At 42.3% G+C, this 26779-nt stretch overlaps 1 protein-coding gene across 2 annotated transcripts in view; it reads right to left on the reverse strand.

Annotated features, from left to right (window-relative positions):
- Positions 1-26779, reverse strand: part of galnt14 (UDP-N-acetyl-alpha-D-galactosamine:polypeptide N-acetylgalactosaminyltransferase 14 (GalNAc-T14)) — a 191590-nt gene that overhangs the window by 66508 nt on the left and 98303 nt on the right. For both annotated transcript variants that reach the window (XM_078274174.1, XM_078274175.1), the window contains exons 3-4: positions 13495-13593; positions 630-697 (exon numbers count right to left, since the gene is read on the reverse strand). In XM_078274174.1, the coding sequence (XP_078130300.1) occupies positions 630-697; positions 13495-13593 (167 nt within the window). The remainder of the gene's footprint in view (positions 1-629; positions 698-13494; positions 13594-26779) is intronic.

Genomic DNA, 26779 nt, shown 5'->3' on the forward strand with positions numbered 1-26779 from the left:
TTTTGCGGCAGCAGGACGGTGTGTGTGGGATTGAGTCAACATAAACTACAGTGTGTGTGTTCATGGTGATGAAGGAACATGTCACCCAGTGCAACAGTGTGGCTTACTGATGTGTTTTTATGGCACAAAGGGAAGAAGATACATCAGGCTTTGATACACACACACAATGTTAGTAGGACAATTTGACAATTCGTTGTTGATTTTGGTCTTTTTATGTGATTTGTTGACAATTAGAAAAACAAAGACTGTCTAAAGACTCTAAATTGTTAAAGTTCAATCTTAACTTTTTTTCCCCTTTGTTTGGTCCCTTTCACCTTTCTTTGTGTCTCTCTGGCAACCGAGCGGACACAGCTGCATGCTGTTCATATGCAGCTCGTCGGTCTCCTCTTTGACCCAGAATAAAGTCTCTTTTCATCTTCATTGTAATCCTGAAACTGTGGACCCAGCTGCTGTGGACACATTCTCCCTCTGACCTGGAATGTGTGAGCGTGTGTGTGTGAGCGTGTGTGAACGTGTGAGTGTGTGTGTGTGTGTGTGTGTGTGTGTGTGTGTGTGTGTGTGTGTGTGTGTGTGTGTGTGTGTGTGTGTGTGTGTGTGTGTGTATGTGTGTGGGGCCAGCTGCAGCTCACCGTCATCGCTGAAGTCGTCCACCAGAATGATCTCATGGATGAGATGAACTGGAGTTCTGTTCAAAACACTGGAGAGACAAAAGAAAATATCAGTCTCAAATATGCATAAACGCAAGTATACAGTCACAAAAAAAGGGATGTGCAAAATACAGAAAGCTGAAGTAAATGCCAACCTACACGCACACACACGCAAACACACACACACACACACACGCACACGCTCAGGTGCTCATGAATTCATTATGTACGCACTGCACGCCATATGAAACAATGTATTGAAAATGTCAGCCCAAATTTCTGTTATGAAAATGTATGCCGTGTTGCCTCTAAGAAACTATTTCATTAAAGAGGAAAATTGAAACATAAACAATTCATAACTTTTACTGGAAGAAAATAAGAAAACGTGTTTTGTTCTGGGTGTTCTGCTCTGTTTTATTTCATTATTTCTGCTATTCAATAACCTTGTGTTCATCATCCCCTCAGGATAAGGCTGAGGAAGGAAGGGAAGGAGGAAGGAAGGAAGGAGGGAGGGAGAACAGAAGAAAGATAGATAAAGGAGGGAGCAGCCAATAAATAGGATGAAGAGAGATGGAGGAATGAAGGAAAGAGAGACAGATGGCGAGAGGGAAAGATTGTAGAAGGGAAAAAGGAAGAAAGAGAGGAGGAAGGGGATATAGAAATAACGACTGAAGAAAATATGAAGAAAAAAGAAAGACTGAAGGAAAGAAAAAGCAAGGAGAAATAAAAAATGAAAAATAAAGCAGAACAGAATAAAGGGGAAAGGGAAAAGAAGGAAGGCGGGACGAAGGAAACAGGGACGCAAGAAGAATATAGATGGAGGTGGTAAGAGGTGGAGAGAGAATAAGAAAATGAAGGCAGAATGGAGAGAAGAAGAAAAAAAAAATGCCATGGATAGTTGGAGGATATAAAAAAAACGAAAGGATGGAGGATAGAGGATGGAAGAAGAGATAATGGAAAAAAGAAAGACGTGAAGAGAGAGAGAGAGGCTAAAGGGAAACGGATGGAAGTAGTGATGGAAAAAGAGAAGACAGAAAGAAAGAAGAAAGGGGGGAGGGAATCAAGAAAGAAAATGAGGAAAAAACAAAGAAATGGGAAAAGGGTGTCAATGGTGGTTGGTACGAAAACTAAAACAAGGAGCATTAGTGAACGAAGCTGCAAGGGATGAAAAACAGAGGCAATCTACAGGAAAGAAGAACATTAAAGAAGGGAAAGAAGAGTATATGGAGGACGAAAGATGGAATTCAAAAGAGGTGAAAGTGAAGCAAGGGAGCAGGGAATGGAAGGAGTTGAAGCTGATAATGTGGGAGGAAGGAGGAGGTGTGGAGCAAAACTATGAGTCTCTGAGGCACCGGACCCCATCAGGAGGAGTGATGGATGACTGGGGAGGGAGGGAGAAAGGGAGGGGAGGTGGAGCGAGATGAAAGAGTGAGGGATATTAAAGGAGGAGAGAGAGAGAGAGAGAGAGAGAGAGAGAGAGAGAGAGAGATAGATAGATATGGCAGCCTAGTAAGGGAGACAAATAACCCTGACTGTAACTCTCTCTCTCTCTCTCTCTCTCTCTCTCTGTGGAGTCGAGGGCTGATCGAGAGAGGTGGATGAACTGGATTGATGGATGAGATGGAGGGAAGAAGGGAGGTGTGGTGAAAGCAAATAAGAAGGGTGGAATCAAGATGGAGGACGGGGTAAAGATGTAAAGATGAGGTGATCAAGTAGAAAGACAATAGTGAATTAATCTCATTAGATCACATTAAATCCTCCACTGAATCTATCTATCTATCTATCTATCTATCTATCTATCCATCCATCTAATTGGTCTGGTTATCGATGTATCTGTGTTATAGTGAGGCAGCCAGACATGGATAGATGGGGACAATATTTTCCTTCTTTTTTGTTTCTCTATCCACCTCCTCTCCTCCCTTCACCACCTTGCCGCCTCCCTCTCTCCGTCTCACACACACACACACACACACACACACACACACACACACAAGCTCCCATTCTCTGGTTCACAGGCCACTAGCTATGAGGCTTAACCTCCCCTCAGGCGTGCTGAGGGAGAAGCTATCTACAGCTCACAGAAAATATTATCACCGCTGACAATACTGCAGTCGGCTGCCACAGAATAGCAGCTCTGTATCTGCGCCACTCATTTCCAACACTCGTATATCAATTTTAAGTGTGTGTGGGGGGGGGGGGGATTTTTTTGAAAGCTGCCATTTGGAGAGCGCTTTCATCCAAAGCGCCTTGAGAGCGTGCATTTTTAGAGCTGCGTGTGTGAGGGCCCCCCCTGTGGGAGTTGCAACTGCACTCTCTGGCAGTGATAGAGGTGAAGCTAAATGGGTGCTGCTGTACAACTGCCCGGGTGAGGGGTTCAATTCCCACATGAGCCACCCATGCTCAGTGTGTCTACTAACAGTAGAGCGGTGCAATTTGGGTAGAAGTGATAAAAGCTGATGCCAAAATGCATAGTTCTTCAAGAACCAGAACAAAAACAACAGAGGTAATGTCACACCCTCCTTTCGGACCAACCAAATGGACAACTACAGAATTTAACAGGCATGGAGAATGTCCTTCTGTTTAATGAATGACTGATATGTTTGATTGATTTTGTGTATTGTCAGTGTTGGCTAAGGCTGGCGACCTGTCCGTCGCGCACCCCACTGGGACAGGATTCAGCCCCACACCAGACAGGGTAAGCAGTTTAGAGAACGGACAGATGGATGGATAGTCAATTAGCCCACTAACTATAGCATTAGGATTCCTAAATGTGAAACAGGTGTGGACTGAACTCCAGTGGCACGTTTTATAATGAGTATAATATAAGAGTTCAAACTGTCGGACGAGATTAAAGTTAGGAGCACTTGTTTTAATGTCATTTTGAATGAATGATGTATGTAACTTCGTGGCAAGGTGTACCAGAGGTGTATATAAGAGAGATGAGGAAAGAGAAACATGGCATACTGTGGAATGAGAGCTTTGTATGAAAAGATGATTAATTCCACAACGTGTTTTATCACTACTGCATTCTTTTCTTTAATCTTAAGTGGTAACCTCAGTGGTACCTGCTTATATTGTTGCTAAAAAGGACCCCACTTCGAATAAACTCGGCTACAGTGTAGTTTGGTCAGAAGTTGGCGCTGAAGACTATGGCTGTAATCCACATGTACTGGCCATCTTTCAACATTTCCGGAGACAAAGACAGGTTATGGGAATATCTAGAAAGATGCCAACAACCGTAACAGCTGATCAGTCCCGTGAGTTAATAGTTCGCTACGTCACAACTTATTCGAAAAAGGCGTTTCAATATCCCAATATCGACATTTTTTTTGCGCGATTGATGAAAATGTTATCCAAATTTGCAGTTTCCATCCAGCTTTTCTTAACAATACTTCAGTACAGTGTGCATTCAAATACGTGAATGAAAAGATGTTTACTGTTGAACTAATGAACTAATGCTAATTTAAAGTTGATGAAAAACAGATAAGAGCTCGGTAAAGACTGGAGGTTTGGACTGGCTCCTCTCATTCTTGCTAAACTAGATTGCTAAATACTGCGCAAATAAAGCCAAAGTTAACAGTTTGCTCAGGCTGGGTGAACAACTGCTTTGGAAACTTTTTTCCAGCTCCAGTTGTTAAACCATTTATTTCACCTTTGTGCTTTGACAACTCAGCGCTGGTCCCTCCACGAAGGCACCAGATGTGTTTGCCGAACGCGTGACGTAACTACAAAACCTCTATTACAGGTTTCAGATTGTCTTGTCACTCTGCTGCCCAGAATTTATGGATTTATTTACACCTGAGAAGTGATGCTTTCAACTGTTGTGAGCCAGATATCTTCTGCTCCGTTGGTTACTGTAAAAACACATTGCAACTCTCTCCTTCATGTGTATGTGGTATTCTGTTTAACAACTATTGTAAATCAGCAGCAGAACAGTTTTTTTCCTAACTCCATTCCTTACAGGTGAGGAGTCAAATTAGTTTCCACTGTTCATGCTGTATTAGAGTTTGCTCACGGCACAATTTTCTTTCTTTTTCATCCTCTCTAAAAGCTTGCTCCCTTTCCATATTTCTCTGTTTGTACCTAAGCTCGGTTCCCTCCCTCCCTCTTCCCCTTTCTCTCTCTCTCTCTATGCCTGATTGGTTAGCTGACAGCCAGTTCTTCCATCCTCTACCTTGCTGGAGTAATTCATCATTCTTTCTCTCCACCTCTGCGTCCACCGCTCTTTCCATTTATCCGTATCCCGCCATCTTTTGTCCAACCAATTTGTCTATCAAGACCTCTGACAGCTGTTATTCTTAAACAGTACTCGGGATTATTAAAAGTCAAGACATTTTAAAAATGTGTACCAATGAGCATTATCCCTTAACACAGATTAAGCTTTTTAAAAATGACACACTGCTTCTTTTGTCAGTGCATGTTAAATCTTTCTTGCTCTGACAGAAAGCCTTTCGCAGCACATCTACAGAAAGTGTTCTTGGAAAGAAATCCTGATTCAGCCACTCGATACGTTCTGTTCTGTCTAACCACCAGTGATGCATTGTGCTATATATCTGCTGCCAGTAAATACTGTCTCATCACTGCTGATCTACAGGGCTGTACATCTACATTTTATCAGTCCCAGCCTGGGGTCAAATGGTTAGTTTCTCCTCGTTAAATCACAGTTTACATACAATGATCTGTATCTATATTCAATAATTACTGTCGGATGATGTTTATTTAGTGGATGCTGTATGCGTGAGCTCGTCTATGATAATCTAATGCCTCAAACAAGCACTGAATGGTTTCTAGATAACAAAAAAAACATCACATCACTGATGATCTGTAATGCTACATATTAGGGCTGTGCGATTAATCCCATTTTAATCGCGATTTCGTCTCCTAACCATCACTAACAACAATGTACATTACGTTTTGCAAGTAAACTCTTCTTTTTTCTTTTGTTCTGAATGAAAAAGTATGAAAAGTCCATCCATCCATCTTCATCCGCTTATCCGGGGTCGGGTCGCGGGGGTAGCAGCTCCAGCAGGGGACCCCAAACTTCCCTTTCCCGGGCCACATTAACCAGCTCCGACTGGGGGATCCCGAGGCGTTCCCAGGCCAGGTTAGAGATATAATCCCTCCACCTAGTCCTGGGTCTCCCCCGAGGCCTCCTCCCAGCTGGACGTGCCTGGAACACCTCCCTAGGGAGGCGCCCAGGGGGCATCCTTACCAGATGCCCGAACCACCTCAACTGGCTCCTTTCGACGCAAAGGAGCAGCGGCTCTACTCCGAGCTCCTCACGGATAACTGAGCTTCTCACCCTATCTCTAAGGGAGACGCCAGCTACCCTCCTGAGGAAACCCATTTCGACCGCTTGTACCCTGGATCTTGTTCTTTCGGTCATGACCCAGCCTTCATGACCATAGGTGAGGGTAGGAACAAAAAACTGACCGGTAGATTGAGAGCTTTGCCTTCTGGCTCAGCTCTCTTTTCGATCACAACGGTGCGATAAATTGAATGTAATACCGCACCTGCTGTGCCGATTCTCCGACCAATCTCCCGCTCCATTGTCCCTCACTCGCGAACAAGACCCCAAGGTACTTGAACTCCTTCACTTGGGGTAAGGACTCATTCCCTACCTGGAGAAGGCACTCCATCGGTTTCCTGCTGAGAACCATGGCCTCCGATTTAGAGGTGCTGATCCTCATCCCAGCCGCTTCACACTTGGCTGCGAACCGATCCAGTGAGTGCTGAAGGTCACAGGCCGATGATGCCATCAGGACCACATCATCTGCAAAAAGCAGCGATGAGATCCCCAGCCCACCGAACTGCAACCCCTCTCCACCCCGACTACGCCTCGATATCCTGTCCATAAATACTACAAACAGGATTGGTGACAAAGCGCAGCCCTGGCGGAGGCCAACTCTCACCTGAAACGAGTCCGACTTACTGCCGAGAACCCGGACACAGCTCTCGCTTTGGTCGTACAGAGATTGGATGGCCCTGAGAAGGGACCCCCTCACCCTGTACTCCCGCAGCACCTCCCACAGTATCTCCCGGGGCACCCGGTCATACGCCTTCTCCAGATCCACAAAACACATGTAGACTGGTTGGGCATACTCCCAGGCTCCCTCCAGGATCCTTGCGAGAGTAAAGATCTGGTCCGTTGTGGTATGAAAAGTGTTAAGGGAAATTTCACAGTTCCAGGTATTTTCCCTGTTGATTTGTTTAACTGTTTCACCGTTTTTTTTTAACATCTTTCCGAAAGTCAATGAGTGATTGAGTTAAAATAATCAATTTATTCAATATTATATTAATATTAATATATTAATAATATTATAATATTAATATAATATAATTGTGATTATGATTTCTTTCCATAATCGAGCACCCCTACTACTTATCAGCATCCTGTAAACACGGTCAGATTTTGTCAGCTGCAGTTGGATGCCAAATGCATGTATTTGAGTTGTATGTTGAGAGGGCTACACATGTTTTTTTGGGACTTGATTCCACTGGCAAAAAACTTTGAATAATCAGTATAGATAAATGTTTCAGAAAGGGATAAAGATCGAGATAGAAATGAAGAAGAGCAGGGCACAACAGAGTAGCCCTAAATCCAATATAAAACAGTGAAACTTGCAGCAGACAGCAAAGGCTATACATCTACCTAATGACCTCCTCCTCATAAATCCTGAGTGATCAGTTGAAGAGCAAGTGATCCGGATTCTTTACTGTGCGTTTTTTAGGACTCAATGAATCAAAAAGTGCTGAGCTGGTGCTGATATAGAGCTCTCCCCTTCTCTTTTTTTTTGCCCGTGATGCTTTTGTGGCTCCTTTATAATAATAGACCCTCTGCAACTCAAGAGGATGTTATAAGTGCACACACACACACGCACGCACACACGCACGCGCAGAGCCAAAACAAACTAAACCCATTAAAACCAAATATGTCGTCAGAAGCTCCACATCTCTTTTCTCTCCCTCTTCGCCTGCTTGTCTTTCGCCCAGCGGAGACGGAGAAGATGAGATCAATTTTCGGATCAGAGCTTGATTAAATATCGACACGGCCCGGCTCCCCCTCAGAAAGCAACTCTTTGATCACGAGATGAAAAGCTTTTCAAAGTGCCCGTCATTGTTTCAGAAATCAAACTTATTAGTTGCGGCCTGCGTATCGCCGTGCCCCAAAGCGCACACAACTTCAAAAAATTATACCCTTTTATAATGTAATTGTAGGCAATATGCTTTCAGTGTCCCCGGAGAAAAGCATGATTGCAGATAGTAAAAAGAAAACTTATCTAGCTATCATCTGTCTATTTAAGTTGAAAACTGACGCTTAAAATAAGTTAGCAAATTCTTGCTGTCTTTGACTTGAAAAAAAAGTTTTTATGAAACTGAATGTCTTTGTAAACTTTTTTGGCTATGATCCAGTGACGATTGACGAATAAGCAGATTTATATTTTTCAAAAGTAGTCACCCATAAAAGAGTGATGATGGAGGCATTTTCTCAGCTGAGTACTTCACATTATCATAGTTTTACACACATCATTTGGGAGCTACTAGCATTTTCTGCTGTTGGTTGTTGGCAGGTTAAATGCCTTGCATAAGGGCATAACAGTAACATTATTCCATTAAACTGTACAACAATTCACAGCTGTGTGTGAGATATTTATCTCATTACCTCACACATTACAATATTGCACTATTATGCTACTTGCACACTGGTCACTTCATATTTAATATTAAACATATTTTATTTTGTTTTATACACTATGTATGTAGGTTGTAGATTTTATTCTACACTTGTATATACGTGTACATTCTTGTCATCCCTCTAAGTATATTTTTTTTCAGTAGTTCTGGCATTTTTATCTTTGCTATCTTATTTTATTTTTATATTATTATTTCTAGTATATTTCTTCTTTTTTCTGTATGTGTGTGAGTGAGTATGTGTGTATTTCCTTGTAACTTGCTGCTGTACCAGAGTAATTTCCCCATCCACCCATCCATCCATCCATCCATCCATCCATCCCATAACTTGTTCGTGCCTTTTAATACAGCTTTGTAACACAAGTTATAATGCTCGCCTAGCTGCTGGTGTGGCACGCCCTCATACTCTGCTTCTGACTGGCTAGTAGTCCTTACCTAGGTACTGTCAGGGCACGCCCTCATACTCTGCTTCTGACTGGCTAGTAGTCCTTACCTAGGTACTGTCAGGGCACGCCTCATACTCTGCTTCTGACTGGCTAGTAGTCCTTACCTAGGTACTGTCAGGGCACGCCTCATACTCTGCTTCTGACTGGCTAGTAGTCACTTACCTAGGTACTCTGCGCATAGTGCGACTCCCAACAAAGATGGAACAGAAGTGAGATGTCTCACTCTGTAGCTAAAACAGAGAGCCATCCATCCATCCCATAACTTGTTCGTGCCTTTTCATACAGCTTTGTAACACAAGTTATAATGCTCGCCTAGCTGCTGGTGTGGCACGCCCTCATACTCTGCTTCTGACTGGCTAGTAGTCCTTACCTAGGTACTGTCAGGGCACGCCCTCATACTCTGCTTCTGACTGGCTAGTAGTCCTTACCTAGGTACTGTCAGGGCACGCCCTCATACTCTGCTTCTGACTGGCTAGTAGTCCTTACCTAGGTACTGTCAGGGCACGCCCTCATACTCTGCTTCTGACTGGCTAGTAGTCCTTACCTAGGTACTGTCAGGGCACGCCCTCATACTCTGCTTCTGACTGGCTAGTAGTCCTTACCTAGGTACTGTCAGGGCACGCCCTCATACTCTGCTTCTGACTGGCTAGTAGTCCTTACCTAGGTACTGCGCATGTGCGACTCCCAACAAAGATGGAACGGAAGTGAGATGTCTCACTCTATAGCTAAAACAGAGAGCCATCCATCCATCCCATAACTTGTTTGTGCCTTTTCATACAGCTTTGTAACACACATTATAATGCTTGCCTAGCTGCTGGTGTGGCACGCCCTCATACTCTGCTTCTGACTGGCTAGTAGTCCTTACCTAGGTACTCTCAGGGCACGCCCTCATACTCTGCTTCTGACTGGCTAGTAGTCCTTACCTAGGTACTGTCAGGGCACGCCCTCATACTCTGCTTCTGACTGGCTAGTAGTCCTTACCTAGGTACTCTCAGGGCACGCCCTCATACTCTGCTTCTGACTGGCTAGTAGTCCTTACCTAGGTACTGTCAGGGCACGCCCTCATACTCTGCTTCTGACTGGCTAGTAGTCCTTACCTAGGTACTGTCAGGGCACGCCCTCATACTCTGCTTCTGACTGGCTAGTAGTCCTTACCTAGCTACTGAGCATGTCCGACTCCCATCAAAGATGGAACAGAAGTGAGATGTCTCACTCTGTAGCTAAAACAGAGAGCTCAACACACAGGGTGAAAAGAGGAGCTGCAGCAATGTGCAGTACAACAAATATATGGTGTTTTTTGAAAATTAAACCATGTAAACCTATTCTGATATAACCTCTAAATACAATTATGAACCTGAAAAAAAGCATAATATGAGCACTTTAAGACTTTTCTTAAACGTTTGTTTTAGCACATTCATGTGCTTATGGGAACCTCCGGCATACAAAACTTTTATGAGAGTAAGCTGCAGGAACCACATGGAAGTCTATAAGGTGAAAATTGTTCGCCATGATGGATTACATAGCTTCGATCATTTTCAAGTCCCTGTAAGTTTGACTTTGTAGCATACTAAAATGACCTGAAACCAGTGGCTGGCTGTAAAGTGGATAATCAATCTAAAAAATGGATAGTTTGCTTTGGCTCAGCGGTAATGTAAATTACAGACAACTTGTAGTTAATGGGCCCAAAAGTGAAAACCACACGATGGTTCATTAAATGTCTTAAAGCGAGGCACCAACACTTCCAGAAAACATTGTCTAAAACACATATAGTGCAGACACTTTTTAAACAACTATAATTCTGAACATGAATCAAACAGAGACTTATTATTATACAGTTCAAAAATAGTTTCAAGAAAACATGACTTGACCATTACAGAAAGGTGACCTGAATATATTCTTGGCAATGTACACACAGTGTATAGTTGTATGTTGTCGTATTATTGTAAGTTATTGTATGACTTACAATTTGTGTATGCTGTATATGCATAGCTATTTGTTTTTTCTTGTTTTAATATGATATTGTAAAGTAGGGGCAGGCCTTTATAAGCATTACGCTTCTGTCTGCTCCGTCTCTAACTCATCCTTTTTTTGTTCTTTGATGGAATCGGATTGACTTTTATTGGAATATATTTCGAATTGGGTTTTATCTTTATGTTTTCTTTGATTTTTTTCTTTTTTTTGCTCTTTTAAGGTATGCTGATTGTTCGAGATAAATACAAAACTAAACTAAACTGAACATTTATAAACTCCACAAAATAGAAAAGTTGCTGCACACTTATTGTGTCATTACATCACCATTTTCTATCTGTTAGCCGTGTTTGTTGTCAGCTGCCTTCGTGTGATTCACTGACTCATGGAAAAAACTGTAAATGTCAAGTGATCTCTTGCAGCACTATTCACTTTTTTACCCATCAACTTTACCAAAGTACAGTACTTCAGCCTGCCTGTGAAGGCACCAGGTGAAGCACGACTCTAAAAAGTGGACACTTTCTGTGAACATGCTTCTGTGAACATTTTGATGCGCAACTGAGTGCAACACCACAAAGTGTGCGCCATTATCGCTAATTGTACAAGTCATGGCATCTCATCCCTCTCTATGACGCTGTTTACAACGCAACAGATTTGCAGAACTGTAAATGAAAAACCTTGTTTTGATTTATTATATTGTTACCAATTGTTATCAATCTGCACTCAAGGACAGTAAAACATAATGTTAGGGATTATCTCTGTCATAAATATGTTTTAAAAAGAAGATATGTTCATCTTGAATTGTCAAATAAAGCGGTTTGCGGTAGTAAAGAAGCTTCGGATGATCCTGTGTGTCCTGGTGACAGCAAATGTTCCAAATTCACAAACTAAAAATAAAAGACACACAAACACACACACACACACACACACCTATTCTCGCTCTAATATGCTACATGCCTCATCACTTCCCTAAACACACACACAATAAATCACACACTGAACTGTTGAATGAATGAAACAATATGGAGACAGAAAGCACACACACACACACACACACACACACACACACACACACACACACACACACACACACACACACACACACAAACACAAACACAGAGAGAGAGAGCCAGAGCCAAAGGGAGTAGAGGGGCCCATGGAGACAGATTGTCTTTTAATTGGTTTAAAACTGCAGAGCTTTAAGGAGGGCTGAAGGGGAGGACACACACACACACACACACACACACACACACACACACACACACACACACACACACACACACACACACACACACAATGTCCTCTGTAAAAGTGTGGAGACGTAGCCGGTCCCTGCTGACTGGCTGGTATAATGAGCTGAACCTGAGCCAAAACCTGGAGGTGTGTGTGTCTGTTTGTATTGTATGTGTGAGCGACCACCTGCTGATATCATCAAACTGAAAAAACAGAACAGAGTTCAGAGGGTGAGGGTCAGCAGAGTAAATGTGTGTGTGGAGGCTTTGCTGCGCCTTCACTGTTTACACACACGTCACTGTTGGCAGCTGAATGTTTCTTTGCTCATCAGCCAACATTTGATGCAGGTTTCTGAAGATTGATACCGCAGAGATTTCATTTAAGGATTAACATGCTGATAGCTAATATTCTGCCAGAATTCAATGTCATTTACAATTTGCAATGCCAAGTGCGCAATTCCCTTGCCAATGCCAATACAAAAACACCTCTTTGGGCGTTATAAAATGATGAAAACCCAAACCCAGGTCTTTAAATTCACACTCATATGATCAAACCTTTGATGAACCCTAATAACAAAAATTGCTAAATAAAAGTTAGATACATATTACAAAGTAGAATTGTAACACCAGTTTTCCAACGGAATAAACAAAGCAAAATCTGAGTTGAAAGATGGCCGCAGTGTCTACTAAACCTTTTTTTTTTTTTCACTTGTGTGATTTGGTTCTTTCATTACCATAGTCTGCTTCTCTGTAATTCTGCATATGACAATAAAAACCTCAAACCGTTCTCACTCCCAACTCGGTCGGCCAGTGGCTCTCAGCGTCAGATACAGACGCCATAATCACCCTTTAGGAATGTATGGAACGCACCGGGCATAGCAGCAGCTCAACCGCTGCGCTGTAAGATGACGTAGTATTAAGAGCGACAACGGTAGCGAGTAGTATGAAAGACCAAAAATACGCGCGATGAGGCAGGTTGGAGTGGTGGATGGGTCAAACAAAGTACTTTCGGGCGCCCGGATAGCTCAGTTGGTAGAGCGTGCGCCCATATCTAGGGCTTTACTCCTCGACGCAGCGGGCCCGGGGTTCGACTCCGACCTGCAGCCCTTTGCTGCATGTCATTCCCCCCTCTCTCTTCCCTTTCATGTCTTCAGCTGTCCTGTCAAATAAAGGCCTAAAAATGCCCAAAAAAAACAAAGGACTTTCACCCAGGAGACCAAGGTTTGTGTCCCATTCTGGTTTCGCGTCACTTGAACTTACTTTTTTTTTTTTAAACCCACCCACGATCTTTTCCTAACCATATCTAAGTGGTTTTACCCCGCATGTTGAAAAATGACACAAAATCAGTCCTAACCCAGAGCGTCAAAAAGTGATGGCAAAAGTCCCGACCAAGCGCGTTGAAAAATGACACCTGACTGAGATGCTAAAGGGGACTTTTTGCGTCAGTAACTAACGGCAAAGGCACCTGACCAAGAGTCGCTTTTAGACGAGTGAGAATGTGTTGGTTACCTCCTGATGGTGCGCAGCAGGGTGGATCTGGCCTCGTTGTGGAAGGTGATGATGATGGAGGTAGGAGGAAGATCAGAGTCGTAATGAAGAGTGGTGCACCTACAGAGAGAGAGAGAGAGAGAGAGAGAGAGAGAAACAGACACAATGATTTAACGTGACATGTTAAGGCACAGTTTCCACAATAAGTGAGTTAAAATTCCATCTTTGGAAACATGTATGAAATAAAAAAGCAGCTGGAGGTATCAGATATTCTCCTGGGTTCCTGAGGAATAGTTTGAAAGCTGCTTTTTACAAAGAAAGTAAATCCGGAAAATGAGGCCATTTCTGATAGAACACAGTAAAAGTTTTGAACCATGATGCTCTGTATTGTGGACGAGTCACCAGACAAGATGTGTTGAGGATGAATTACAGAAAAACAGCCAGAGGCTCATTAAGATACACCACATAACTCTGTGTGCGTGTGTGTGTGTGTGTGTGTGTGTGTGTGTGTGTGTGTGTGTGTGTGTGTGTGTGTGTGTGTGTGTGCTGCCTTTGCTGGGTCAGCAGCCTTTTCTTCTGAAAGAATATAGGCAGGCGTGCGCACGCACACACACACACACACACACACACACACACACACACACACACACACAGTATAATGAGAAGACTGGCCTTTACCTATCAGATTGATGGATTGGTGACATTTTCAGAACAGAAACAGTCTGCTTGCTCGGTTCTGGCCTTCATTTTTAAAAACCTCACCTTTCACAAATGTGTGTGCGTGTCCGTGGAACAGGACACACTGCACCATTAGCCAGCGCGACGCGTGGCTCTCTGCTGCCCAACTTCATCTAGATCTATAATGTGTTTCATTACTTGTTTGTTGAAGGCGTCGAGGTGGGAATATTTTATTAAAAATGTCAACAAGACGAAAGATTTGATTGATTTCGTTTCTTATTTCCTTACACTCAGAAAGGTGCCTGTGTTCTATTGAACATAAAGAAAAGGGTAAATATACAAAAAGTCAAAAGTGGAGCCTATTTGCACGGCATGAGCAAACATGAAGTATGAGGCATCATTTATAGGAAGGTGAGCCGTCAAACACTGGCAAGTGCTGCAATTCAAAAACATTAATGACTACAAACCTTGTGGCACACAGAATGAAAGTAATGAACGATGTAATATTGCAATTTATAAGATTCAAGTTTAAAGAGTGTAACTTAAATGAGCCTGATTTGCTGTTTGTAAATATAACGGTCGAAAATTAGTTCACAAATGTATTTTCAAGCGAAGTATTCTTGCTGCATTTTCTATGATTTTCTACACTATGCCATGCAATTAACAAAGTGCAGTGTTTGGTTGCCGACAACGATCCAGTGAAAGTCCTGTTGTAGATGATGTAATGGCAGTTTCATACGCCGTTGCTATGGCGATGAGCTAAGAAAAGCACAATATATCGTTTTATCATTATCGCGATATCAACTGGCGCGATGAACACACCGCGAAAGGCCGTGACATATCGCAAAAAAACACTTGAGAGGTTTTTCGTGTTAGTTGAAAGAAAATATTAGTAGAAAACTACACTTTGAAACGGGAACTGTCATTGTTTTTTTAGTGGTGCCTTTACATTCAAATTCAATGTACAATTTGTTCAATAAAATAATGTTGGAAATGATTTCCTTTTATTTGTTTGAATTCAACAAGCAGTTTGTTGTATTTTAGCAGAATACTGACAGCAGCAGAAAGGCAGAACTGAGTACGCTTTGATATCTGTTTATTTAACGCACGTTATATCGTTATAACGATATTCAACAACGTTATCGCATATTCTCCTCATTTCATGCAGCCCTAAAATGCACTCTAGGAGAGCTTTGGTGCCATGTATATCCAACATTTGAACTTTTTTTTTGGGCGGAGGGGGCATTTCTGCCTTTGATAGGAAAGCTGATATATGAAAGGGGAGAGAGAAGGGGGAAGACATTCAGGAAAACCGTCACAGGTCGGACTCCAACCCTTGACCTTCTGCGTCGAGGAATAAACCTCTTCATATGTGCGCCCGCTCTACCAGCTGAGCTAACCGGCCACAAACACGCTGGTATTTTTGCAGAAGCCGAAGCCAGGCGCCTGCAAGAAATACCAGAAAAGAAAAGCAAAGTGTCCTCGAGCCAAACATTGAGCCCCCTCCTGTGATTTGCTGTGGGGGTTAGAACACCAGCTCAACTCCTAATTTGTTATATTAACAGGTCGGCACGCAGGATCAGTCAGCGCACTCGAGCAGCCGGCTGTGAAATAATACAATCAGCACCTCATTACCTCGCAATTTGATTTTCTTTTTTGTTAGAGGCACGATGATTAAGTGGGGAAACAATATCGGCAAAGCAGATTACGGAATAGTAAAAAAGTGTATGATTCTGCTCTTATGTATGTATGTATGTATGTACGTATGTATGTATGTATGTACGTATGTATGTATGTACTATACTGCTGGAGTATGAACATGTAGTGTGGATGCAAAGGGGAGGGTTCAGTGTCTTGGTCAAGGGCATGTCAGCCAGTTTTTGGTCAGTCAGCTATCTCTTTCTCTCTTTTTTTCAAGTTTCCTTTTTTCCATTTGTCTTTCTTCTGTCCTTTCAAACTTCATCTCCATTCCCTTATTCTTTCATTTTTATTTTTGTCTTTCATCCCCTCTTTCTTTTCATCTATCCAGTTACCCCCTGTAGGGCTGTTTTTGAGTGAGATGTTTCATTAAAGAATATCAAAAGTCAATGTCTTTTCATCCGTCTTTCTTTCATTCTTTCATCGTTCCGTTTTTTTTTCCTTCTTTCCATTTGTCTAGTTATCTATCTATCATCATCATACTTGGGTCTTCTGTCATCATTTCTTTCTGTTTCTATCTATCCATCTTCTTTTCTCTTTCATTTTCTCTTTTGTTCATCTTTCTCTCATCTATCTTTCCTAGCATCCTCTCTCTCATTTTCTCTTCTATCTTTGTGACATCCTTTTTCTGTTTCTATCTATTATAGATTATCTATATCCATCTTATCTTTCACTTTCTTTATTCTTTTTCCCATTCATTTTCTCTTTTGTTCATCTTACTTTCTCTCATCTCAGTCTTTCCAAACATCCTCCATCTCTCTCTCTCTCTCAGTCTAAATATATTTTCCAGTTGCTAATATCTCTCTTTCACTGCTCGTTTCTTTCTTTCCGCCTACTTTACAGGCTGTTTTCACTTTGCATCAGATTTCTCTTTGTCTTTCTTTGCCTCCTCCCCTCTGTCTTTCGTCTTTGCTTTTCCATTGTTTCCCTCTCCTAGTGAGACTAGGAATATGCCCTGTGTCGTATCATATCCCATCATGCCCCTCTCCGCCTTCTCCATCCCTCTATCTCCTCAACTCCATCTCTGCTTTTTCTGCAGTTGATTTATTCAGCAGCTCAACCAGAGAGGAACGATAAGAAGATAAAGACGAGCTGCCGCTGTGTGTGTGTGTGTGTGTATGTGTGTGTGTGTGTGTGTGTGTGTGTGTGTGTGTAAAGGTCTGAGAGAGAAAGAAAGAGAGAGAGAGGACGAACAAGGCCGAGAGACACAGTGACAGACAGGCAGAGAGAGAGAGAGAGACAGACAGAAATGTGCAGATAAAAGTTTTGCTGACAGATGACTGATGTTGGAGCTGATATGAACAAGCTTCCATACTCCCCAAGAGCGTGTGTGTGTGTGTGTGTGTGTGTGTGTGTGTGTGTGTGTGTGTACGTGTTAACTTCCTGATGCGTCAAAGCTCAAGAGAGCACACACGCAGGGAAGAAAACTGCAAGAAATATAGGAGAGGGAAGAAAATAGATGAAGATAAGAGGGACAGGAGGGAAAAGAGAATAAGGATTGATGATGGACGAGGAGGAACAAAGAGGAGTCAAAAAAGAAGAAGGGTAGAGGAGGTATGAAAAAGAATGGAGGCGAGAATAGGGGGTGAAAGGGGTTAGAGCAAATACGAGAAAGATGAGGAGCGATTAGGGCAGGATGTATGGAGGGGGAAAAGATGATGGAAAATGAAAGGAGAGAGCCAGGATGAGACAGGGGAGAGGAAAGAAGAAGAGATGATAGGAGGGGAGGGGAGGAGGAAAACAAGAAGAAAGATGTAAACAGAGAAGAAGATGAGAGAGCAAATGAGACAAGAACGGGAGACAACATGGAGAGGAGAAAAAGAAGATAGGAAAAGAAGACGAGAGGAAAATGTAAGGAGGGAGAGAACTGAGATATGGGCATGCCTGGATTATCCATGAAGACAAGTGGGCCAGTGCCCAGGGGCACCAACCATTCACAACCAGTGGGGGGGCAACCACATGACACAAGCTTTAAAAATAGTTTTCGTAAATTGTTATATTATTCACTTGAAATTTTTGAAAGACCATACATTACTCGTTTATGAACACTAATTTCACAATAATAATAATAATAAATTATAAATAAATCAAGATTACATGACCACTAGCAATCCCCCTCCCCAATCTGTCAGAGTTGAGTTGGTCCACAAGTACGTGCAAATGTATCTTTTTTTTTTTTAACGGCTACAGAAAATTAATCCAAAATGGACAGACATCAATTGAGTGGTTGTGCAAAAAGAAAGTTAAAGTGGCCATATTATGCTCATTTTCAGGTTCATAATTGTAATTTGAGATTGTATCAGAATAGGTTTACAAAAAACACCATATTTTTGTTCTACTGCACATTGCTGCAGATCCTCTTTTCACCCTGTGTTCAGGTCTCTGTTTTAGCTACAGAGTGAGACCTCGCATCTTCTGTAACATCTTTGTTGTCAGTCGCACATGCGCAGTAGCTAGGTAAGGACTACATGAGCTAGCTAGCTGTTTCTGCAACTTCGGCCTGTACAAGGCAGGATTAGCCGGGAGACTTCTTCTAAACGAGGATGCACTTCCAACTTTGTGTGGAATACCTGCAGAACAGGGACATGGAAGTAGTTCTTTACAATTTATTTTGTAGATTAGGGTGAATTTGTGTGTGTTGTAGCAGTGTTTTGCCATTGAGAACGAGCTAGCATGCTAGCGCTAGCATGCTAACGGTTAGCCCCCTAGGCCCCTCGTCTCGGCTAGTTACGTAGAAAGCCGTTCAGATTTTTAACAGCTCACCCGGAGACTGAAGGCAGGACACATTCAGAAACCCGTATCTCACTCAAAAGCAGCAGGGATGTTTGTTTTTTTCAAAGTTTGTATGTGTGTGGAAGCACCAGAGACACAAAATAAAATCCCAGAAAAAGTGGTTTTTTTTCATAATATGGGCACTTTAAAGAAAGACAAGGACTCTAGATGTTTAGCCACGATTCAAAATGTTCCAGGGATCGAAAGTTTTTTTTGTGAGAACATCAGAAGGAATTGCGGTCACTAGCAGCGCTGACGAAGCCGAAGTTAACTGTGGAGAAGGTAACGCTAGTGGGGGTAGATGGTACCGGTACAAGCGTCTTTGTTACGCTCAGGATATTTCTAACCCTGTCTGTAACAAATGCTGACGGTTCTCCCGACTGAAACGAGTGAAGAATGAGCTCAGGACGACACAGAAGTGTTTGACTGCACTCTCCCCACTTACCACTGAATCGCAGTTGGCCAAAGAAACGGACTTTGGGGATGTAGTCGACACCTTTGCTTGCGCAAAATCAAGGAAGAAGCAGTTCTGCTAAAGCCTGATTGATTTACTATTATTTTTGGGCAAACGTGAATTGATGCTGTCAATTGACTGGTTTTGTTTGTCTGGTTCCTGTTTAGGCTCTGCTGCTGTTTTGATGCTCTGGCTCAGCTGTGCTGATGAAGTTCCCCTATTCTGCATAATGGGAATGTTTTTTGTTTTTGTTTGGCTTGTCTGCTGGGCTGATGTGTACACTGATGTGTATTGATTTTGGCTTTATAAATTGATAAGACATTTTGAATTGAGACATTTGAATATAGTGCTCACTGCTGCAGCACGGGTAACGGGGTTGGTGGGGGAGGGGGTGGAGAGGGATGTGGTGGACGGGGGGCAGGTGAGGTATAGTGCCCAGGGGTGCCACACTACATTGTCTTAATACGTGCATGGATATGGGGACATAAAAAAACTAAGTGTACAGGAGCAAATACGAGGGAGGGTAAAATGTCGAAAAAGAAAAAGAGATGGACAAAAAAACTATTGTGAAGAAATAGACATAAATGTAGAAAAGGGAGGAAAAGACCAACAAGGAAAAGAGATAAACAGAGAGGAAATGGAATTTAGATGATATAGAGGAAGGAAGACAAAAATAGATAACAATAAAAAATTCATCATCTTGATTCAACACTTCAAGTCCATTTTAAAACTGCAACAGGCACAAGAAGAAGGGAAGAGGAGATTTGGAAAAGTAGAGGAGACAAAGAAAGGAAAGAGGAAAAGGAAGGAGAAGATGAGAAGGTTCAAAAGAGTGCAGAAGGTATAAGAGAGGATGACAATAAAGAAAAATGTTGGCGAGGAGGCAGAAAAACAATGAAAGATAGATAAGCAGAGTGTTTACTGTAGACTTCTGTCCAGATGGAGCGAACATCATTCATATTTGATGAGCAGAGCCAATTTGAGGAGTGGATGTTGGTTGTGTGTGTGTGTGTGTGTGTGTGTGTGTGTGGGTGTGTGTGTGTGTGTGTGTGGGTGTGTGTGTGTGTGTGTGTGTGGGTGGGTGGGTGGGGGGGGGGGGGGGGGGAGGTGAGATAAACACATGAAAGGAGAGGTCAACACACACACACATACACACACAGTCCCTCTCTGCGGGCGGTGCAGCAGACCTGTCAAAGTGTGTGTTTGTGCTACAAAATACTAATGGCCACTGATGTAGCCCTGAGATACTGTCAGACCTTCACACACACACACACACACACACACACACACACACACACACACACACACCTCTGCCTACCTGCAGCCTCTGATTAACACCTCTAACGCCCTCTCTGTCCTTCACTTGTTTTGCCTCTCGGCTTCTTTCTATTCTCTTTTCCTTCCCTCTCTCTCTCTCTCTCTCTCTCTCTCTCTCTCTCTCTCTGTGTCTCTCTCTCTCTCTCTCTCTCTCTCTCTCTCTCTCTCTCTTTGTGTGTCTCTCTCTGTCTCTCTCTCTCTCTCTGTGCCCTGCCCTCTCTGTCTCTCAGTCTTCTCTTGTTTTTTTTCTGTCCAGCTTTGTCTCACACCTTGCTGAAAGGCCGTAAACATAATAACATGAAATCGTCTCACCTCTCTGTCAAACGTCTGCAAAGTTGACTCTGTTTGACAGCGAGATAAGTCCTCCAACCTAAACAACAGAAAAGCTTGTTTGTATATTGTTTGTTTGACATTGCCGTTCACTTTCTTATTGAACCTTTATTTAACCAGGAATAAAAGACTCATTGAGATTAAAAATCTCTTCTTTAAGAGTGTTCTGCCCAAGACAAATAAGACAAATAACACGACTGCAAACATAAACATTTTCTTTTTTTTTAAATGCAAACAAAGAACAAATTTAAGAATTATAAGATATCTAATGCAAATTATTTTAATTGCATTTCATTGCCTTAGCCATTGCGTGTTGCAACAATTTTTTATTAATTTATTTGCAGATATCTGTTTCTAGAAAATCGCCAAAATGTTGTCTGGAACGTAAACAAGGACCGGCGCACGGAGGAGGAAGTCTTCGCGTGAGTATCTGTTAACCGGATATCTGCTGGCTACATCGTAACCCCCTCTGAAATATTTTCTCAAATGCAATACTGCTACCAGCTTGGAATCCCTTCATGATCTGACTTGCTGACCTTCAGCAGAGCTGTGGACTCGAGTCGTATCAAACTTGCAACACGGTCTCACGGCAGTTCGTGTAATTGTCACGTTATTTTTAATCTATTGATTCAACAACACGTTTATCTCGTTTTTTTCGTGGCGGCCAGCGCGAAAAGATTAACGGGGAAAGTCACACCCCGGGACACGATCCGCGGTCTCTGGGGGACACACGACAACAACAACGGGACAGCGGAGGTTGGGTTTAGGAAAAAAAACAACGGGGAAAGGACACCTCACACAGACAGCTGCGGAGAAAACAACGGGGAAACAAAATGCCACACGCGGGACGCGATCCCCGGTCTCCTGGGTGAAAGGCCTGTATTGTTTGACCCATCCACCACCCCGACCAAACTCAGCTTTTCATACTACTCCCTACCGTAGTCGTGCTGTGATCACAAAATACATTACTTCACCATGAAAAAAAACAAGAACGAGAGGCTTCACGTGGCCTTCCGTGCTATCAGGACATTGATTCTTCTCTTTGTACTTAATATTCCTAATTTCCTGGGTTCCTGTGTCACCCTGTGTATTTGCAAAATATGCGGGAATGGTGAACTTCACATGTAACTAGGGCTGGGCAATATATTGATATTACATCGATATGTGAGAGTAGATATCGTCTTAAATGTTGGATATAGTAATATTGTAATATGACACATGTTGTCTTTTCCTGGTCTTAAAGGCTGCATTACAGTAAAGTGATGTCATTTTCTGAACTTAGCAGACTGTTCTAGCTGTGTCATTGTTTGCCTTTACCCACCAAGTCATTATATCCACATCACTGATGATTATTTATCAAAACTCTCATTGTGTAAATATTTTGTGAAAGCACCAAGAGTCAACCCGCAATATCGACATCGATGTATTTGGTCAAAAATATCTTTATATTTGATTTTCTCCATATTGCCCAGCTCTACATGCAACAGTAGGAAATGGAAAAGTGCTTACAGTCTGCAGAGTAGCTTCAACGTGATATTCTGCAGAATAAACGTGCAATGGTCTGACTAATATTTTGTTTTTACTTAGGCAGCATGATATGGAACAATGTCAGTTTAATCTGAGCAAAGTCGCAGCACGCCCGCTGAAGTAAGCTATTTTGGTAAGCTGTTCACCTCTGGCCTCTGTTTCTCTTCCCACTACCTCCGTCTCGCTTCTATTCAGGTGTTCACAGAGGAGAAGATGGCCTAGTTTTGGCTGGTTAGGCAACAGCCATTTACATATTACACACACACACACACACACACACACACACACACGCACACACACACACACAGCTGGTGAATAAGGGAGCAAGGGATTTCTCTTCTTCTGATTGAGAGAAAGAAATGAAAAGAAAAAAGAGACTGCGAGGGACAGTTGATAATACCTCATTTCTTCTTTTACTGGAAAATTCCATTAGGAAAATTTCCGAGTCAATGACTCCAGTGAATGAATAGCTCAAATGAATAGTTCAGTGGATTCAACTATTTTAATTGAAGCAGGTTAAATCCCCAAAAGGAGAGCAGAAGTGCATGTATTTTGCAAAAGAAAAGCCAGGTTGTGGCCTCATATTCGCTGCCAAAGTTAAGATTTGAGTTTATTAAATTTCTACTTTTGTAAAGCAACAATAAAGTAATTTACAGTGTTACTACACACACACACACACACACACACACACACACACACACACACACACACAGCCAGCCAGCCAGCCAGCCAGCCAGCCAGCCAGCCATTACACAACCCCCACACACACGTAGCATGAAACTTAGATTAACGTTGCATTACATCTCAATAGACTAAGACAGGGTTCCTACACCTTAAGGCAAGTTAGATATAAAGTGCTCATATTATGCTCATTTTCAGGTCCATAATTGTATTTAGAGGTTATATCAGAATAGGTTTACAAACACAATATTTTTGTTGTACTGCACATTGCTGCAGCTCCTCTTTTCACCCTGTGTGTTGAGCTCTCTGTTTTAGCTACAGAGTGAGACATCTCACTTCTGTTCCATCTTTGTTGGGAGTCGCACATGCGCAGTACCTAGGTAAGGACTACTAGCCAGTCAGAAGCAGAGTATGAGGGCGTGCCCTGAGAGTACCTAGGTAAGGACTACTAGCCAGAGTATGAGGGCGTGCCCTGACAGTACCTAGGTAAGGACTACTAGCCAGTCAGAAGCAGAGTATGAGGGCGTGCCCTGACAGTACCTAGGTAAGGACTACTAGCCAGTCAGAAGCAGAGTATGAGGGCGTGCCCTGACAGTACCTAGGTAAGGACTACTAGCCAGTCAGAAGCAGAGTATGAGGGCATGTCCTGACAGTACCTAGGTAAGGACTACTAGCCAGTCAGAAGCAGAGTATGAGGGCATGTCCTGACAGTACCTAGGTAAGGACTACTAGCCAGTCAGAAGCAGAGTATGAGGGCGTGCCACACCAGCAGCTAGGCGAGCATTATAACGTGTGTTACAAAGCTGTATGAAAAGGCACGAACAAGTTATGGTTTGTTTTTTTACGTGTGAGGACATGATGATTAGAAGGTTCCTACAATATACTGCTAAAGAGCAAACCTCCCAAGGGAGGTGCAGAAATAATGTGTTATGGAAATATTCTACAAGTATAAATATGTGATATTGTGAGATAACTAGAAAAAAAATGTGTACAGCATAAGCATTACATAAATAACAAACAAGATGCATGGAAAATGAATACAACAAGAAAAATCTAAATATTACTGTATATTCAGGAAGAATTATAGGAAGTGAAGAAGAGGAAACCATTTCTGAGTGCGTTATTACTCTGTGTGGTGTACATCATTTGAGACCACGGTAACTGTCAAATTTAAGAGAGGGGAGGGATGCTGTCATGTCTGAAATATCTGCCGTATCGCCCCTTTACAGGACAACACTGCTGTCAGTTCAACATCAACTTCTTCTGTGTGGTCCTCTGAAGCATTTTCCAAAATTCAATTCCACTCAACACTTGTGTGTTTTGTAGCTGGTACAGGCTCAGTAGAGGTGTGAGGCACAGACCTGCTTGCTAACTGCGTTGACAAATAAGAGAAAGAGACGTGTGACGGAACAGTTCATGTTTTTAAGCTTCCTGAAAAATCTGTTGTCGATTTTAAACTTATAAAAACCTGCCTCATTATTATAAATCTACAACACTGTCCTGCTGCATTATCACAACAGCTAAATATTCCCTCTGATCTGAGATAAAATAGGCCAAGTTAACAGATTCGACAGCAGACTCTGATCCATTGAAAGGGGGATTTCACTAACAGACATCCTTTGTTTTCTTTTCTTCTGTGAAAGTGCCATGAATGTATGTTGTTGTTGTTTAAATAATGTAGAAACATTAAATGACTCAATTAAATGTTTAGTTGACATGGAATACAATGCTTCAAATATGTTTTGCATTTCTGTTACTTCCATTATGTTTTATTCTTTGTTTTGTTTTGAAAGTAACACCATGAAGCAACTAAATTTAGCTGAGGAGGGGGCGAAATTGTCACACGCGCTGCAAATCTTGGCGAGGAGGCACAAGGGAGAGCATCTTCCAAACTAACTCCAACGCCCACCGTCAAACTAAAAGTAGATCGCTGTCACCCAGGAGGGCTTGTTTAGGCCTCTTCAACAGGCTAACCTGAGAAACACGCCCATCCAAGTACAGAGAACGCTACATTTTTTTAAAGAGAAGCAGGGCTGGATCCAAATATTCAAATATTCGTTCGGTGGGTACGTAGGTATAATTTTGGGATTCCAATATTCGTTTTTTGTTGTTGTTTTAAACGTGCATGCAGGCTGATATTCGCTGTGGTGATTTTCGGATTAAGGTGCTAAATGTCCGCCAGCCGCTGGCTAATTCACGCAGCATTATGTCGTCCATCTCAGCCAAGAACGGAGAAATGTTGAGTTACAAGCGAGCTACAATGTTTGTAGAGGTCTGTATGGTTATACTGTAGCAGCCTGGTGTTGTTTTCAGGCGATATCATAAAGGTAACGATAGTGCGGCTGTGCATAATGCTAATACAGTGAGGCGCTGGCTGAGGATTCATTCACACACTGCGTCAGTGTCACCCGTCTACGACGGAGCATTAGGGCCACATCAAGGGAAAAAAAATGAAGGAGGAAGATTTTTAATTTATTTTGCATTTCGAAAATAAACTGAAATGAAATGTCAATAAAGTTGAAAATACCATTTCGAGAATAAAGTAGACAAAAAAACTTGATATTTCAAGAATCAAGTCGGACTTTTGAGAATAAACCAAACTAGGCCTACTAGCTTTATAGTCTTCTACAAAATGCAGTGTGAAGGCCTATATGAACTCGTGAAATTACACTTCAGAATCAGTTTTAATAACAAGGAAATTCTTTCTCTTTCAGCACATAAACACAGTATGGTGATAAGTATTAGGACTTTGAAGAGATTGTGCCGAAAATTGCGTCTGTTCAGAAGGAGAAACCACAAAAACTTGGAAGAGGTGGCCGTATTCCTGCAAAATGAAATAGCTTGTAATGGACAGATGCAATAAGGGTATCGATGGTTACACCTACGCACGATACAGAGAGGATATGTTGTATCACAAGACACAATAAGACAATTGATCAAATAGTTTGATCCTGAAGGAGTGGAGCTCAGGCGAGCGCGGCACTCCAAGGTTGTAACCCATATCTATGGTGCTGCCTACATGGCAGCTGGCATGGCCGACAGTCGCTCTAATGTGATTAAGTGATAAAGGAGTTGAATTTATTCTCGTCATTTCAACTTTAATCTCGACATGTCGACATTATTACCGAAATGGTATTTGGACTTTATCCTCGTCATGTTGACTTTATTCTCGCTATTTCAACTTTATTCTCGAAATGCAAAATAAAATATATATAAAAAATCCTCCTCCTTTATTTTTCCCCCCCTTGATGTGGCCCTAATGCTCCGTCGTACTCGTCAGACAGTCCGGTAAAAACTCAGGTCTTTTCGTTAGTTTTGAATGCGTGCGGCAAAAAGTTAAGAAAAGCAACCTGACGTCAACCTGCTGTGAACAATCATGTAACGTTAACCGGCATTTAGACTTATCAGTCGCGGCGTGCGAGTCCCGAAACGTTACTGTAAAAAAGTTTTTAAACACTATGAGGTTAAAGAAAACAAAACACAAGCACTGAACCGCCCAGGACTTTGTGTAACGACAGGTGACTGTCGCGCAATAACAAAGCAGTTGCTTCATCTCTCGCTTCGCCGCCTTTATTTTTTCCTTTCTCTTCTTTCCAAAGCTGTCTTCAAGTGCGGTCGGACATGTTGGTTTCCCCCCGCCACTGCCGAAGCTTCAAATATTCGCTGTTGAAAAGCACCGAAGCTTTGAAGCTCACAAAATAGTATTCGGCACAGCCCTAAAGAGTAGACACATGATGGCTTCACAGCCAAGCAAAAACTTGGACTAGTTATTAGTGGATTGAAGAAAGGGGAAGGTGGTGTCAGAGATGAACAAAGGCAGAGATTTTCCCGATACGACAGAAGATGGGA

The sequence above is a fragment of the Sander vitreus genome, chromosome 18 (assembly GCF_031162955.1).
Source record: "Sander vitreus isolate 19-12246 chromosome 18, sanVit1, whole genome shotgun sequence".
In the NCBI taxonomy this organism is placed as follows: Eukaryota; Metazoa; Chordata; class Actinopteri; order Perciformes; family Percidae; genus Sander; species Sander vitreus.